This window comes from Convolutriloba macropyga, unplaced genomic scaffold (assembly GCF_964194025.1).
Source record: "Convolutriloba macropyga unplaced genomic scaffold, txConMacr16.3 SCAFFOLD_3889, whole genome shotgun sequence".
Taxonomy (NCBI): domain Eukaryota; kingdom Metazoa; phylum Xenacoelomorpha; order Acoela; family Convolutidae; genus Convolutriloba; species Convolutriloba macropyga.
In genome coordinates, this window is record NW_027449200.1 from 3,029 (window position 1) to 21,899 (window position 18,871).

Here is an 18,871-nt window from a genome sequence, read left to right on the forward strand (position 1 = left end):
TGGGTCTCTATGGTTTGAAAAAAAAATTGATCAAAGTGTTCTTTCAAAAATTGACGAAAGTTAACGTTAGTTCTTTACTTTCATAACACAAAAACATTTTTTCCTTTCCTATGATTCTGAGAAACTGTTGAGAGCACTTACAGCTATCAATTATGAAATACATGGGTATGTTTCTGTTGTTTATGCTGAGTTTCACACCTTAACTTTTTGAAAAGGAATTTAAATTATAAAATTTTATAGAAAATTATTTAATTTTATGAACTGAACTTATTTGATATTTCAAATCGTAACAATTTAAAACCATTCAAATTGTAACTTAATCAAAATATAAATTAACACTACGGGGCTATAAATGCTATCAGTTTCTGTACCAAGTTTGGCCTCTTTCGAAGTTGGACAATCTAGACTCGAGTTGAGACATCTCTCCGAATAGATCGATTTATAGACCGAATTGATTCTTTATGGACGGCCGGAATTTCTATCTCCGAATTTGCCATCGAAGGTTGAGCGGTTGTAAAACCGGAACCTTGCCTTGTACCCCGACAGCAAAAGAGACATTTAAAAGTTCCACGAAACTTCTTTCTGAATTCATCATTTGTAAAGTAGTACACAAACGGGTTTATGAAGAAATTAATAGGGGCTACAATCATGTAAAATGATGAAAAGATTAGATAACCCCCGCAAACGTAAGCCCACTCATGGTCCGAGTACTCGCGATTGAAAAACGAAGTCGCTTTTACTATAAAGTAAACAAACGAGGGCAAAACACAAACAACGCTACACATTGACGATATAATAGCCGTTCGTCGCCAATTATTGTGACGTCGCTCTAAATCCTCCTGGCTTTTCGACTTATAAAGTCGGTTTTCTTTCGGTTTTTTGAAAATCCTGTCCAATTTTTTCTGCATTCGGGTTATGCTGAGTCGGTTAGCAGCTGCGTTTTGACTTCGTGATCGGTTTCCGGGCTGTGTGGCAAAAGCGGACGTCGAGGCCTCGTTTGATCTGAGGAGTTCACTATCATCCGATGCTCTGATATGCTCGCTAGAGGGCCGCTTTACTGATTTCTTACTGGCTTCCAGGTATTCGCCAGCCGGTCTCTCAGCTGAAATTAAAACTAGGTTAAAACAAATATAAAATTTTCGGTCGTTAATTATCTTGACACCAAATTTATTGTAGGGGAAGAATTATACTCGCAGGGTATTTTTCACAAGAATTTGAAATGTATTGGTGTGTTGTCCCTTTTTATGACTCGAAGAGAATTATTGGTGGAGCACCTTTTTGTTTGATAACTTTGGTGGAGTGTATTTGAAGCCGGAAGTGAAATGCGTGAAAATAAGTGCTTAGGTCAAATTCCTGGAAATCAGAAAAAAGAGAGTGGTTTTCTGTTCATACCTATTTTTGAGAGAAAGCGAGAAAAGCAGGTGTAAAATAATTTTCGCTCAGCGAGCGAATTTTTGGATTACGTGCTGCATCCTTAAAGCATTGCTTTTAAACCACAATTTTTTCGGGTGAGGGTTTTGTCTCAGTTTGATAAACTATTAATAGTGCGTTTGGACTACTTTTTAACCATTTGAAGCAAATAATACACTCTACTACTCAATTTTGAGCTGTTAATACCATTTTGCCATGTTGGAGGCGTTCTTCAAAGCCGCAGTCTTTTTTGTCATTTTGGCCTAAGCGGTGTTTCGTAGTCTTTTCTGGGACGGTTTTTTCTTTAGTCAAAGAAAAATCTTTGAATTTTTGGTCAGCATTTCTCCTGCTGCTTTTGTTGTCGTTTAGTCCTCCTCAGCTGACTGATTTAACTCACTTACTTTTTAGATGTATCATGATGATGTATCTTAAAAGTGATATGTATTAATTTGATGTTTTTGGATATCTTTTTGGAAACAATTCACTGGTTTTTGACCAAAGGGGTGCTTTTCCTCGTGCTTTGGAACTTTTTGTATAGTGAATCATAATTTCAATCAAAAAGCTTTACATAGGCTTTAGTGAAATATTGTTACGGTGAATTAAATATTTGAAATATTAAACTTCTGCAACTTTTCTATTTTTTTGAGGAAAAATTTAGTAGATGGATTTTTGTATCTGCAAATATGAATTCTCTGTGAATATGAATTCTTTCTAGAATCTTGATAGTTTCTTCCAATATAAAAACTAGAAAAGGCTATTCGAAAAATAACTGAAATTAATGTTTAGCCAAACAGAAGTAAAATCAAAGTAGGAACAATTTTTTTGGCAGTAATTCTGCGAAACTTGTTTTTTAAATTTTCTAGTGAAACAAATATGAGCCTCATTGAGATAGTAGGATGACCTTTGAGAAAAGTTCCAATAAAGAAAAGAATTGGTGGGTTAAACCGATTTTAATGTCAGCCACGTTTTCAATGTGTTTATACACAGAAAATGAAAACCATCGTCAGAGAAAATGTCTCGGCAAAAGTGATTTACCTGTAGAGCGCTTGTAATGAGATATCTTTGACAAAACTAAGTCTGGTCTCATTGTAAGCCCGTACAGTAAAACATAGATTCAAAAAGCGCCTATAATAATTATGAACAATTCATCTTCTTGGTAATATTCATCAGCATAACTAATATATTTCAGACGTATATGCAAAAAAGATTGAAGCCATTTGAGTTCATTTTTCTTTATTTCTTTAGAAGGAAAACTAGAACAAATTGAATGAAAGGCATTGAATCAAATCTAAAGCACTTCATTAATACGAAAAAAAGGTTTACTGAATAAAGAACTATTTTTTAACAAACAGCGAAAAGTGAGATGTAGAAATTAATGTTTATCGCGTTTTCAAAATAATTTGAAACTGTGAAGTTCCTTTAGTTACAGCTTCAATATTTTTGATTTTCTTTGCCTCTAATTGTTTTCGTTATTTTCTAAAAGCCAAATTATATTACTAATTGAGTGTAGAAAAAAATAACTCCTCGGCACTCAATTATAAATTGAAATTCATAATGCAAAGGATGACCAGATTCAACTAGAGGTTACCCAAGGTGTATAATTCCACGTCATGTTAAGATTGAGCAGAATCACGTTTGCCATAAAAAGTTATCAAACTATCGTTCTAGCAATTTTGTATCCTAGTAATATAAACCCAGATGCAAAAATATAAACCAAAAAAATCCCAATTAACGGTAAAGCTAAAAGTAAAATAGATGGCGAATTCTTTCTGTCATGACAATCAATTTTAACTAATCAACAACAAATAAATATAGACCAAAAAATCTTCAAATTTGTACAAATATTTATGGCGTTATTATCTTTGTATTGATGGGGAAAAAGAAATAAGCAAAAAAGGATTAGAAAAACCATTTATATTCAAATATGTATCATAATTGACCTATAAAGACATTATAAAGGGAGATTAAAGGGAGAGACAACAAAAAATTATAGTGGTCAGAACTGAATTTTACATTTTTGTTGACAAAATTCGGTGACCTGACAAAGCAAACATGAGATATATGAACTTCCTAATATGAACTGCAGTCTTTTAGAACCTTCCTTGAAACAACTAAAGCAACCAATGAGATATTTTATTACTCAGACTGTAACAAATCTTCAGAACATCTAAAGACAAAACTATTTTGCTAAAAAAAAACTCTCTTCAAGCATTTAGTCTCAGAGTATTCAAGGACATATACCTTTAGAAAAATTTAGAACAAGTATTTTTCAATTGTTGGAGAGAAATTTTTTAAAAAAAACTTCCAAATTAACCAACCAATAAAAAAAATTATAAACAAAAATACAAACATCAACATTTATCTTTTTTTTTACATTAAGTTGTCTGGAATGTCTGGAATGTCTCTCAAGCATCAGTTCTATCATTGTTCCACATGCTTGGTCTCAAATTCTTCTAGATTATACTCTATCAGCTTAACTTGCACAAATGAGAGCGCAGAAGTGAGAAAAATGACTTCTGCACTCTTTTATAAATCCAAATTGAGAATTCAAATTCAAAGAGATGTCACTCAGGCTATACAATCACAAGCTAAGTAGTTAATGAGGTATGTCAGGACTTCATTTTGAATTTACCAAGTGCTTTTCCTACCAAATTATTCATCAAATTAAAAAATCAAAATAGGCAAAAGTAATAAAATTGGAAATCAAATCTCCCTTAAAACTGCATTTTTTAAAAGAAAACTTGGCGTTAAAAATTGAAGAAACGAACACAAGGTTGATTTAAAAAATCCGCAATAAAGCTATTAAGAACAAGCGAACACGTTTGAATATGTAGCAGCTTGAAAATTTTGTGAAAAAAGGATAATTTACAAGTCGACAAAAAGTGTTTTGATGGGCATTTTCTCCTCATGATAATGCTTAAATTTGAATTGTTTTTTATATGCACTCGTTGTCAAATGGACACATTCAGAAATCTTAATCCGGCTTCCCTGGAAAATTAGATGGTCTTTTAAGCAAAAGGAAACCAAAATTATTGGAAAAATCCCCAAAAATGTCGACAAAATTATTGTGAAAACGAATTAGTCTCAAAAATTTTTTGTAATTCAGTAACTCCTCCGAAAAAGTTTGAGAATTGAAAATTTTGAATTTTCTTTAATTTCACACTCTACGCTTGTCGAGCTCTCTAGTGACACCACTCACGACTCTCTACGATGATCAAATTAATCGGCCAAAATTGGCTGAGCAAAAAAAAACAAAAAAACCAATTGATCATATAGTTCCTCCCCCCCCCCCATCAAATCGAGTCGTATCGATATTCTGAAACAAAGTTCTGCCACTGTTCCAAAATTTGGCAGTATTCATCAGATTGTGTTGAGTTGTTTCTTTGATAAATTAAGCAGCTGTTGTTATCCCAACGAGAGCTAATAATTTTCCTCATTATTTATTAATGTAAAATGACAGCTTCTTCGCTTCTCATTAATGAAATGTTTTTTTTACAGTATTAAGTCGACAATTCCACTTAGCATACTCGATTGACTCGCCAAAGTCCAAGACAAGAATACTTCACGTATACTACTGTAAAATGTGCACTTCTAAATCCAGACCAGTATTTTAATAAAAAAATATGATTTCAATAAGTAAAAAATACACATGAGGTTGAATTGGCTTTGGTTGAGACTTCGGTGCCCTCGGAGCTAGTTGCAAATAGCTTCGAGGCCACCGAGATCAAAGAACGCAAATTGAGCAATGGTCTGCCTTAGTGCACAATTTTCTCTTCCGCGATACAATTTTGAGGGCATAAAATGCTCTAAGAAGTCAGACCAGATTGTTTCTTAAATTTAATCATACCATTTTCATCTTCTTCCATGATGACGTCATCGGCTTCACTCGAATCATCCGATTCCTCCTCGTCGTCGTCATCATTCAAAGCTCCTGTCAAATCCTCCAGCTCCTTCATCAGTTTCTTCAGACTGCGAAGTCTAGAGAAGTTCAGTATGAACACAGGCACACATACACTGATCAGTAAAAGAACAGTGATGACCAGAGATTGTTTCTCGTACTCTTTGATGTCTCCGATGACAAAGATTCCGACTGAATATGCAATCACCAGAATTGGAATTCTGAAACAACCTTAAATTAGAAATTGTTGGTGCTATACGACACAGTCTTCCATGTAGAAACGATTGCTTCCATTTTGATTTTAGAGTTGGGATCAAATTTAAGGCCGGCCAAAATTACTTTTAGACCGAACCATGGCCGGATTTTTGGAGCCGAAGTGCTGATTGCTTATCTTCATTACAGACCGTTCCCAAGGCCATCGAAAAATTCGAAATCGAAACAAGCATGATTTTAAAGTAAATCTTAATCGCATTGAAAAAACCCAGGGCTGAAACAAAAGTTTTTGAAATCATATAAAAGGGTTTACTATTCCATGTAATTATGAAAATATCATGATTGATTTTAATCTTGGTAATTGTCCAGGAATCAGGCATCATATATATCAAAAGTAATTATAGATTGCTTAGTGTGTAATCAGTCTAAAACCCAGCTGACTGTGATAGTGAATCAAAGATCGTGACCATGCCTGAGAGCTGCTCTAAAATTGAGAAAGTGGAGCGGACCTTTTTTGATAAAAGCTACTGAATGGGTGAAGTAAAACCTACCACTGCCACCACAGTACGTTCTCTACACTCCAGTTAACCAGCGCGTCAGTAAATTGTGAATCGTGCACCATGTGTAGATATAACTTACGAAGTTGCAAATAATATGTACCCACTAATAGGGCGGGGGGACACAAACAAAAACAATCTAAAGATTCTCAGAAACAATAACTGCTTTCTGTAAGCCATTATTCTTCAATTTCGAAAAATGGCGATTCTGTATTTGTAGTTTCAAAGGATATGTTGCGTAATGGGTGCAGGCAGGGATAAAAAAACGACTCGTAGGCAACAAAAAACATTCCGACTCTCACCGCAGTATAGTTTTGTGGCTTCTTTCCCATTATAGCTTGACAAAAGAAATCTAAGCTTGGGTGTTTTGAACAAAAAGTCTCCTTCTGCATAAAGGAAGGGTGCAGTCGATTGCTCTACCACTGAACTATATCCCCATAAACTTGCGGACATTTTAGCTCAAACATTTAACCAGCCAATCTGAGTAGAGGTAACGATTGCAGAAAAAGTTCTCTTAACTATAAAAAAGGACACTTACGAGTTCGCACCGAGCCTATCTCTATCCGCAGTAGTATGCTCCACTGCACTATATGCGCATTTGCCTCAATTTTATTAATTTTCTGCCTAAAAAGTCAATTCACCAGCCAATCCAAGTCGAGATTATGCAACCCCCCAGTACCGTTCCGTTCACCACGTCAGATTCCGTTCTTTTTTCTATTAAATAGGGGACACCTGGGTCGAACCGAGGATATCTTGCTGTTCAGTTGAATAGTATACCAAAACTAGTTCCACCATCATTTTGCAATAGTTTTCAGCTGAAACTGCCATAGGTCTTAGCTGAAAAGCCGAGGAGATGTAAGATGAAAAAGTTGGTTTGCATCATAATTAGGGGCCCAGAAAGGGGCAATGTCCTCTCACGATGCCGTTAAGTGCTCTACCACTGAGCAAAATACCAACACAAACTCAAATCTACGACTGAAAAAAGACTCCTGATCAGACTCAGCAGCACAACTTCAGTTTGATAATGTCTGGTGCAAAGTAAAATCAAAATCAGTGTTCGGAGTACTGCTCCTTTACATTTGTTGCGGCTGCTCAAAAATCTTTGCAGCCTGGTTTTTTGAGTTTTCCGGCAGCCTGGATAAAAACTTCTCATATACTGATGACCTTGTCAAAACTAGTAGTCATTTGGTTGTTTGAAAGTTCTGTATTTTTAGTTGATTGAAGTTAAGACCATCCTTAGTGACAAACTATATTCAACTTCGTATAGAAGTTAAGACTTCAGTTATTGCAGCTAAATTCGTGTACGGAACCTCAATAACTTATGAATTTCGCCAGCTCTTACGATTTGACAAAATTACAAAATACAACAATCCGAAATAGATTAAAAATCAAGTTATAGCTAAAACGCGAGTCAATTGGTCCTTGTGACAGTTTCTAATCGTTCTAGAAAATAGTTGTGCACTATTCAAACATTGCAGTTCAACTAAAAAAAATTCTTTTCATCATAAAGTAGGGGACACCCGCGTTCGAACCGAGGACCTGTCGATCTGCAGTCGAGTGTTCTACGATTTCAAAGAACAGTGTCCTTTAGTTTTTTATTTGATCTAGTTGCGGCACAAAATGTAGGATCTATTCTGTTTTGGCTCCCAGTGTTTTTGACGCCCCCAGTTACAAATTACAGCATGTTACGATATAAAAAATAGCACTTGCGCCTGGGGGGCGTAATAGAAATAAGCCCGCTGCGCTGGGGGGGGGGGGCAAAACAGAATAGATCCAAAGTCCGAAATTTTACAGTCTGCAATTTATCATTGTTTGATTCGGACGTTCAGATCATATACATCATTGGGACCTGTTTTGAAAACATTCATCAGTTTTTTTAATATTAGTGGTTTACATTTTTTCTTAGGTGGCAGAAATTATAGCCCCCCAATATGGTATGTTTACCATGATTGGGGGGCGGTGCTGTAGTTTCTCTGACTCTCAGCCGGGGGGTTCCGATGTAGCTTATGAAGGAGTAAACATGACAACTATAATTAGCCCCCCCCCCCCCCCCCGGCGACAGAAGGGTCCGAAATGACCAAAAAAATTAAGCGAGCAAACTTACATATAGATCATGGCTTTGAAGAATTTCTGCTTCATTTCGATTATGCCGATTGCCCGCCTTGGTCCATGTCGTTCTGAAACATTAGAAAAGTTTTCAAACCAGTTTATAAATATCGAGACAAAAACTCGCGCGGGGTAATAGCATAAATTTATGATAATAATAAAACTCATAAAACATATTTTAGGTAATAGCATATTCGAAATAGTGACGTCTCAGTTTCAGAACTCTTTCAACTTTATTTTGTCTGACTTCTTTTTACCTACAAAACTTTTTTACTGCTATTGCGTTGTTGATTTTAGAGCAGCTGTCAGATTTAACTCAATTCGAGCCAGGGAAAGGTGAATTGAAGAAACTATGAATTTAGAATTTATTGACTGGATTTGCTAAACACCATTTTCAGAGTTGAGGTCTGGACTTAATTGTGTCAAGAATCATAAACTCTAAGTGAGGAATGGATGAATGGATGAATGGATGAATGGGGAGGGGGGCTTAGCATGGCTTATCATTTTATCATTCCAGCCCAAGTCGAGGTCTAAGCTGATTTGGATCTGTTCTGTTTTGCCCCCCCCCCCGCCCCCCTCAAGCTTAGTGGGCTTATATCTTTTACGCCCGCCAGGCACACGTGCATTTTTTTACATTGTAACGTGCTATATTATTGGTAACCGGGTGGGGGGGGGGAGGCAAAACAGAATAGATTTGCTGATTTATTCATGCATCGGGCTGTTAATCTTACGTTTCATTTTGGAACAGTACCACAAAAAGTAAGCCAGCAGCAGGTACAAAAGAAGGCTGTTCAACATCAACCCAGGTTGAAGGGAAAATTTCAGAACGTTCCTTCCTTTCTTAGTCTCGTCTCTGAGGAAGTCCGATTTCCGCCCATAGGTCGGGTTCTGTGGGTTTGTGAAGTTTCGGTACCAGTCGTACTGGTCAATGTACTCTGGATAAGCTTGGAACCAAAGAACCATAGTTGGGAATGTCACTTGGAATGTGATGTCATTTATCCCGATCGCGATCAGGATCAAATTGACGATGTTGCGCTGAAAAATCAGGAAACACGAAAAATGAAGCAGTCCGAGTTGGTATGTCGTAGCAGTCATGCAACGATCAGACATAATACGCTAGCGGTGAAATTACATATTTTAGCGGTGAATTGTGGTGAATTTTTGTAAGATCACCGCGGTGATCTTACATAATTTCACCGGATTCACCGCATTTCACCGCAAAATTATGTATGAAATTTGCGGTGAAAAAACTAACTTTTCACCGCTTATCTTACATATTTTTTCGATTTTTTCTCGACCCGGGCTGGTTCTTTGCAAAGGTTCTACCCAGGTTAAGGTCCCAGTACCAATCCACCTCTGATCAGACCGACTTGGCTCGCACGCGGGGGTCATCGTGCAACCCAATCTATAGGGTCGGGAAAGTGTTAGAGTCGCGCGATAGTCTGGACAATGGCCGCAGCAGGGTCTGGTCAAAAACTAAAGTCTGGACAATGGTCGCATCATTATTACCCGGGTTGAGGTCTCAGACCGTAGAGACCTCTAATCAGAGCGTTCCAGACAAAACTGACCTCTGAACAGACTTTCGTGCGCTCGAAGATAGTCTGATCAGAGGTCGGTTTGGTCTAGGATTTCAACCTGGGTTATGCACTCTATTGAATGTCTAGGTAAATTTACCTGCAACGTAGGGTAAGCAATTTACTTGCAGGTAAGCAAAATTGCAGGTAACAATACCTGCAAAAACACCTGCAAAAAACTGATACGTGCAGTTTTCCTAGAATGTACTACCTAGAAATTACCTGCAAACTCAAAACAACTGTAATATATTAGGTATGTAAATTTTGACGCGAAAAAACATTAAAAAACGCTTACTATAGTGAAGATGATATTTCTCATTGGATGATTAGAAAGTTACAAAGTAAATCATAACAGAAAGCTAGAAAACTTGAGCCCAAATTTGCATATATTTGCCTGAAATGTACACAGAAAAAGCAGGGTTACCCTCTAAGAAATTAACCTGCAAGAATATTTTTCAAGGTTGTTTCACATGCAGGTTGTATGTTAAAAATGCAGGAAGAATTATTTAGAAAATTTATTTGAAAACACCTACGAATTTTAAACAAGTTGTAGGCAAATTACGTAGTTTTTACCAGCCAAAAAAATTTTCCAGTTATTTCTACCTGCAAACTTTTCATGCAAGTTGCATGTAGAATTACCTAGAAAAAAAATTGTGCAGGTAAAATTTTAGTTAAATTTACCTGCAATCTACCTAGAGTTTAATGAAATTTAATTTACGGAAAAAATTACCTGCAAAAGAAAACTTTAGGTAATTCTACCCGCAATTTTTACATGCAATGTGCAGGTAGAACTACATAGGAAAATTTCTAGGAGGTTAAATTCTAGGAGGTTAACACTGCAGTTTCTAGGTAAATTGCAAGCAAATTTTCGTATAATTTCAGGTAGTTTACATTGCTTGCAGGTAATTTCTGAGTAAATTACATAAAAAACAATCCACTTGCATTTTCATGGAAAATTTACCTGCGTTTCATAATCAAATTAACCGAAATTTTTTGAAGTGTAGGTTACTTTTAGTAATTTTATTTCTAAAGGAGTTTTGCGATGGGAACCAAGGCTGAAATTCAGGTCGGGATCAGTACTGGGTTAGTCTAAAAGCAAATCGATAAGTCTTACAGGTCTTTACGAAGACTTCTGCACAAGTTAAAACCAAGCCAAAACCAATTTTTCAAAAATTTTCCGAGTGCAAATTTCACCTTCCAGCAAATTTTGTAATGTGCTACGATTGTAATTTTCGCATTTATATTTGGCCACTTTCCCGGAGTGCTTTGAAATAATGCAGGTTGCTTGCCAAACAGTAAATTAGCATCCCGGGGTCTATTTAGTCCGGATTGGGACGATTTAAGAGTAGAGACGGTCAGCATTTTTGAGTTCTTCTTGGCTTATTTGGACAATTCCTGGCTATTTTTCGACGATTACTCGACAAGTTTCTGTCAATTTCTTGACCATTTTTATAACGATTTCCCGATTTTTATATGACTTTCCGTCTTTTTGTGACATTTTTCTAACAAATTTCTGTCAATTTCCGGGGTTTTTTTGGACAATTGTTGGCTACTTTTAACAGTTCTGCGACCCGTTTCTGTCGATTTACGGACTTTTTTTGCATATTTCCCCGGCTATTTGGACTGTTTTCGGGCTTTTTTCGACAATTTCCCTAACTTTTTGAGTCGATTTCCTGGCTATTTTTGCCGTTTTTATGTATGCCGAATGTTGTCTAAGACATGCACGTTGCAAGTCTCAGCCAAGGCGTGCACTCAGACATGCGCGTCTTAGCCGAGGCTTGCTTTTAGACGTGTACGTTATAACCAAGGCTTGCACTTAGACGTGCAAGTCTACTACATGACTAGCATTTAGACGTACAAGTCTCAGCCAAGACTTGAATTTAGGTTGGCAAGTGTAAAAAGTGCCCTAAACAGAGCTCTGAATCAGTTCTTATATAAGACTTGCAAATAGACGTGCCCATTGTTGATATTGACGCAGTGTTCATGCCGGGAATCATTAACACCATTTTCTTTTATTGAGAATACTAAACATTTGTAGAGTAGTTTTTATGTAGTGGTACCTGCAATATTCCTGGGATTTTTGATCTTTTAAACCACCAAAGCAAGAGAACAAAAGAAAGTGCGATTCTTCGAGCTTAATACTAATATTAACGTTGTGTAGTCTGGACATCACAATGAAACAATTGAAAACAGAAAAAACTAACTCTTGATAAGTTCAATTTTTTATTTTATTAAACATTATTAACAAATAGATATGGTCTGCTATTTCTAAAACGTCCAGAAGAACTACGAAGAATTTTCATTTGCAGATTTCTTAGATGAACCTTTGCTGTAATTTGTTTAGCTTCAACACTACAGAAGCATCGAATCGTTGTTTAGAGGAACTGTCAAAAATGATTTATGTTCTTACATTACCGAAAATCCAGAAGCTTCAGTTTAGCAATTTAATTAGAACATAATCAGGTTTAATTGATTCAAATTTTCCTTTGTTGCAACAAATTTTTCAACTTCAACGGGACTATTTGTTTATATACTTTTATTCAATCGAGAAGTTTGTTGATATCAAAGAGGTTTTTTTATAATCAGATTGTTTGAACTATCTACAGTAGTATTAACAATTATTTATTTTTGTTCTTTCAATGTCAGTTTTTTTAAATTTCTTTCAGTTAAACCAAGATTTTTTCAAAAAAATCAATGAGACTTTTTAAAATACCAGAAGATTTTTCTCTAAACATTTTTTGAATGTAGCCTATTGAGCCTGAGGTTTTCAGCCCAGTATTTAGGTCCTCAGCTAGCCATTTTAAATTTTCTCAAAAAAAATTAATGTCAACACTATGGTTTATTACTGGATTGAAAAAATATGTTTACAAATTACTTAGTGTAAAAGTGTCTGTCCTTGGGACATTGCACGCAATAATCTGTAAAAAGTTAGAAAAAACGTTCGCATTTCTCATAGCTAATAGGTCTGAAATCTAATATTGCTGAGAAACTTGCCGCAGAACTATCTCATATCACCTATACAGGAATCAGAGAACTCCACTTAAGGCTGCCATTGCACGGTAAAATTACATAAATATTTAGCAGATATTATTCGGCCTTTTATTTCACAATTTTTTTGAATTAATTAGCCCACATTTTAAAATTTTGTCATTTTTCATCGGTTTTTCAACATTCTGTTCGAGAAGCGTTCAGTTATATACTTACTTTAATATTCAATTTCAGTTTCTGTATCAAACTAGTAACCAGAAAATGGATTTTTTTGGATAATAAACTGTTTTAGAGAGGCTTTGTCGAGACCTGAGATTTATTGTCATGAACACTGAACAAGATCTTAATTATTCAGACCAAAAAGATCTCTGATTAGAACGCGCCAACTCAAAGTTACTCTAGATTAGACCGTCCCAAATCCCACTGATATCTGACCAGATAAGACCAGGCAAAGTGTGTTGGGGTCAAACCATTCCATATCAAAGTAACCACTCAACAGAGAGTCCCAAATGGAAGTCACCTCTGATCAGACTGATCCAGGTCAAAGTGACCTTTGATCTGACCGAGTTATGTTTTCACACGTTTTATTTCCCTGTGAAGTAAAATATAATACCTCAACATCGTTGTCTCGTAGTCTCTTCAGGACAATAATGGCAAAAGTGTTGGCTATGATCCCGATTGCTCCCATCAGCCACATTGCTCCTGAAATTTATAAACAAATAGTCATTTAACGTGCAATTTTTAACAGTCTAGGTCAATCAGGTCTAATTCACATTGTTCTCAAATTTAGATATTTCCAATTTTATTTTTTAAAAACTGTCAAATGTTTATTGCTGATTTTTTGCATTGTGAAAACGCGGAAAATATCTTAACACTAATAAAAAAAGCTTATCGACGAGCTAAAACTATAATGATATAACTAAATAACTGCATTAAACATTGCCGAAACATATTCTTAAATACTGCCGTCCAAGGATGGCCCTTCTTAGATACTATATCAAAGACCATATCCATCCAAGTCAAGGCAACATTTGTTATATGATTGTGCTACGGTTTCTAAGAAGCCAGATATGATCTTTGATATGTTTTGCAAGATTATACATATTAAAGATAGTTTAAGCATAGCAGCACGTTTTTGATAGTTTTCTTGCAGTTCGAATATTTTATGATTTTGAATATGGTATATAAGAATTCATTAAGGTCTGTGATATGGTACCTAAAATACCATACGCACCATACATGATCTTGAGATGGTATCTAAGATTGGTCTATAGTGGTCATCCCGGGGTAATAACAACTTCTACAAAAAAAAGAACCAAAGATGAAACATAAACTAATTCATTTCTAACCAGATCTAACCCTCTTGATTTGTGAAAAAAAAAGTTCAATAATTAAGAAGTTCAGCTGTACACACCTATTAGTCCATATGTGCCATCTCGTAGACATTTTGAGGCCTCTAAAACAAACAAACATATGCAGCAATCTATATTTATAAAAACAGAATGGCTTGATTTAGCTTATATTTCAACAATTTATTTTAGTTGACAACATGGACACAGGTGTTTTGATTAAATACAAGCAATTGCTTTTGAACAAAAAGAAATATTTCCAATGAGACGAGTATTGTTTTGCAGCTCGGCTTAGCATCCCCAAATGAGTTTTTTATTTGAATATTTATCAGAGTATATATGTGTGTGTGTGTGTGTGTGTGTGTAAAAAAGATAAGAATTTTGAATTCTATAATATAATTTAACAATATGGAAAAACCGCTAAAAACTATTTGTCACAAAGTTTGTGAATGAAGTCAAATCTCTTCCTCGCTAATTTTAAAGAATCACAGAGCAATGTTTGGTTGAAATTTTAGAGTTGTTAATGTAGACTTAAAGAGGACGGCTCTTGAGTGTCCATGCATGGCACAGGAAAATATAATATAGTCCATGCCATGAGAAACGCCAGGAACCATCTAATATGATGCCGCAAAATGTACAAGCGTGAAAAGTTCATGGTCAAACTACGGTTTCAAAACGCCTCTCATTTTGTTTTTGAAGGACAATTTTCAATTAAATTGCCTCTTGTGTTTGCTTGATAGTAACTCAACTAGTTTGATGATTTGTTTTGTATTGTAATCTTAATAATACGATAATCAGTTCTAGCAGCAGCCATCTTTTCCTTTTTTTGAAACTCATTTTCTGTACAAACTCAGAATGTAAAGAGTTTTCTACTTTTTTAAGCTTCATTGCAGAGTTTTTGCTTCGTTAGAGTTTATTGATAATTAAATTAACTTAAATTGTACCACCAAAATTACTCAAAATTACAAAACATGTGAAATTGATTAACTAGTTCTCGTCCTGTTAATCCGAAAAGAAAATTTTACTTTATATGTAATTTTTTTCTCTGTAACTTATAGCTATTCGACAAGGCGTTAAAACAAAGAGAATTGCCCAGATCAGTGAAAATTGGGCAAAAAAAACAGAGGGTTGACATTACTTCCAAATAGCGAAAACGATCTAAATAAGTATATATATCTCAAAATCTCAATAAAACGGAACATTTCTCGTTTTCGTTATAAAGCAATAAAGTTTAATAAAATTGCAACAATGTTGCAAATTTCATAAGCCTCTGTTCAAAATATGAAGCAAAATTAACAGAAACACTAAGTAAATTTTCAATATTGAAAGATGAAGCCAGGCTAGAAAATCTGGCGTCTTTCTAAAAAACATTCAATTATTGCAACTTCTGTTTATTTTTTCGCAATAAATCACATTGGGCAGATTTTGAGTTTCAGCTGACGGAGTAGCTGAGAAAGCAAATTAAACTTCAATGAAAAATAGATGGATGATACAGCAAACTTTTCTGCTATATCGCCAAATATCTTCTCCAGTTTTCCGAAGTAGCACAAGCACACACACGCACACATTTAAATCGTACTGTGTAGAATGAGACTTTTTTATCGTTCTACTCAAAATATTTAAACAAATAGAAAAATTGAAAAATATATCAATACTCAAGTGCTAAAATAAAAAAATACCAATAAAAAGACGAAAGTCTATCATGTCGTAGAAAATTTGAGCTTATTTTAGTCTAGTTAGTAGCGCAAATACACTGACATTCTTTTCTTGTGTGATAATACCGTTTTTGATGTAAAAAGAGACACGCAATCGCATCATACTATGATGTGGCTTTTTCGGTTCTACTTCTTTTCACCCCGATTCATTTAACCCCGCATATTTTAACCCCGTATCTTTTAACCCCTCTATCGTTTAACCCCTATATCATTTCATCCCGCTGATTAGGAGTCGACATTAAAGGCATATTTTGTCATAATTAAGTAGATAAATTAATCCCACGTTCAGTTGTGATAGATTCATATCAAGTCCCACGGGCCGCTGAGGCATGGCCATGGCCCGCGAGGCATGGCCAAATGATTATATTGCTAATTTAATTGTCCTTATTTTATAGAAAGATTAAAATCGGTGTGAAATGATAGAGGGGTTAAATAAATAGGGGTGAAAAAACGGGACACCGGCTTTTCATATAACAAAAACTTTAGAAGGCTCATTAAGTCTTTAAAATTTTTCATCTAGCCGAGTTTTATCATGCTTATGTTAATTCTTGAAATCTCGTTTGATAAAACACGAAAAAATTTTGGATTGTTTACCTCATGGGAAATTTAATTGCAATCTTTGCATCTTAGCAAAGTTTGAGGTAACAATAGCATGAAGCTAATTCTATTTATCAAAATCTGTGGAGGCGTCACGTGATGAAACAATTTTCTTGCTTAGAGAAAATGTTTTCACAAGTCACACTCTAAAAAATTTGCAGATAAATTGATTAACAAATGCAGGTAAATTTATCATGAGTTTGCAAATAAATTGTTCTTTAAGGCAACTTACCTTGAAGCTACCTGCAAGCAGCTACCTGCAAGCTACCGGCAATTCTAGGTAATTTTATCTGCAATGACGTGCTTATAAATTTCGGTTCACAGTTATTTTTCGATATAAATACCTGTAAATTGTAGGCAAATTTTACTCAAATACCAGCAAAAATTTTTATAGTTAATTGTACCTTAACATTTCACGCAATTTGGAGGTAGAATTACGTAGAAAATTTTTTTGTAGGAAATATTCTCGGAGGGTAACACTGCAATTACTAGGTGCTTTGCAGGCAAATTTACCTAGAATTGCTGGTGGTTTAGGTTGCTTGTAGGCAGTTTCTAGGTAAATTTACCAGCAAATTTTTGAGATTGCAGTTTTGACTAACTAAAAATGCCTGCAAACTTAACGAATCTTGTAACAACGTCAAAATGCGGGATTGAAAATTTGATAATTGGCGAACTAACCCTCATTCATCTCATGGAGGACCAATACGCTCGAAGATCCATTTTCCTCCCCAACCATAATCCCCAAAATTTATATTTAACAAATTTGATTATAACAAAGATCTCAGGTACAGCTCAACCTCACAAAGAGTCACGTTTTGTCAACATATTTGAAATCAACTGTATTTTGACTAACATTTGCATGTCTGTAATGAATTGAAAACAAGAGTAATGACTTTCTGTTATTTATTTAATTGTGATCATATTTGTGACTTTGTTTTCGAAACCAGCAGTTAGTTGCTATCAATATTTGCGGTTACGCCAAACGGTTCAATTGAGAAACTACAGCACTACGTGAGCGTCGAAGTTCATCAAAGAGAATGAGGGGTCAAAAAATCAAATGCCATGACAAAAAATACCATATCGATTGCTTTTTTGTAAATATAACTCAAGCATTCCCCAATATAAAAAGAGTAAAGATAGAGCACGGCATTTTTTAATGTGGATTTCATGAACAAATTTCATTAAATACAAGAATCTCTTATCGTCCAGGCTTCAGTTCGATCAACGTTTTTGATCGTCCTTATGTCCGCTAAAATATTCAAAAAATGAGAAAAACGATTCAGATCAAAATGAGTTTCTATCCAGACTCTGATTCGTTATGATCCAGTTTTATAACGCGCGCCATATTTTTGATAATAGGAAAAATGACAAGGTTGCTCAGTAATATGCGTTTGCACATAATTTTCCGAACCCAGTAAACCACATTTTTGACTTAATTGTCTACCAAATGAGAAAGAGATAGAGCAAAAGTTCGATTCTGTTTAAAAATAATTGGTGTATGCATTTTAAAAATTGTTTTATACTCATATCACTGCAATAAATAAATTATGGTTTATTAGTGGGCCGATGATACCTGCTACTAAGAAGGCTAGGAGACAAAACAGACAACGAAATCAATAAAAAACAACAGCTTAATTGCGACCAAAGCTCATTGTCTAACAAAGTCAAGATACCATCAAATAAAATCCAAAACTAAACACAATAACTTGAATTTCACCCGAAAAGGTATAGAACCAGCTTTATTGAGAATAATTATTATCTGGACAAAGACAAAAAAAAAGCTAGGTTAAAAACACTTTTATACTTTTGGAGACAATTAATTTCAAAGTCATGAATACCATTAACTAATAACTGAAGTCATTCATGAGCTCATTTATATCTCAAAAGGAAACCATTGAAACGATTGGTTATACAGAAAGTCCTACGAAGACAAAACCGAAGAAGATCAAAGACCAAAGAGTCCATTATTGCGAGAAACCAGTGTCGGATTCTTTAATATCATGATCTGATCACTAAAAACCTTGAACAAACCACACTGTTTCTTCTTGCGGCATCAATAAGGTAAAATTTGACTTGTGAGTTATATGTGAGTCAGAAAAGCTATCGAAATAGAATAACAAAAATTGGAAAATGTCCCAAAACACAAAAAATTTTGAAAACTCAAGTTAAGCTTCCAAGCTTAAAGACCATTATTTAATTTTTAAATTGGCAATCAAGACTACAATCTATTCTATCCAAATATGCGACTTCTTGGTTTGAGGAGACAACGCTACAAGGTGACACAATTGAGAAATTGAGATAAAATTCTGAAAAAACCGGTAATTTTTCTGGGAAACAGATTTTTTTAAATCATAACTATCAACAACTATTTATTTTCATCTCAAACAAGTAAAATGGTCAAATTCTTGCTGTCTATTGGCCTCTGTCTCTATTGAGTTAAGTCTAACGACTACAAAACAACAAC

The 18,871-nt window shown here is 35.0% G+C and overlaps 1 protein-coding gene across 1 annotated transcript; it reads right to left on the reverse strand.

Moving 5' to 3' along the window:
• Positions 1 to 218: 218 nt before the first annotated feature.
• Positions 219 to 17,293, reverse strand: LOC142354855 (uncharacterized). The gene is made up of 7 exons (XM_075407209.1): positions 17,086 to 17,293; positions 14,161 to 14,202; positions 13,360 to 13,448; positions 8,916 to 9,219; positions 8,183 to 8,255; positions 5,258 to 5,529; positions 219 to 1,102 (listed from the first exon to the last, which is right to left on the reverse strand). Exons 1-7 carry the CDS (start codon positions 17,141 to 17,143, stop codon positions 402 to 404), a joined length of 1,539 nt encoding a protein of 512 aa, XP_075263324.1. The 5' UTR covers positions 17,144 to 17,293; the 3' UTR covers positions 219 to 401.
• Between the last annotated feature and the right edge of the window lie 1,578 nt (positions 17,294 to 18,871).

Coding starts and splice junctions, on each gene's coding strand:
- LOC142354855 (XM_075407209.1), bottom strand. CDS start 17,143: ATGGTTGGGGAGGAAAATGGATCTTCGAGCGTATTGGTCCTCCATGAG. Junction 13,449..14,160: donor TGGCACATATGGACTAATAG/GTGTGTACAGCT, acceptor TATAAATTTCAG/GAGCAATGTGGCTGATGGGA. Junction 5,530..8,182: donor TTCAAAGCCATGATCTATAT/GTAAGTTTGCTC, acceptor AGGTTGTTTCAG/AATTCCAATTCTGGTGATTG.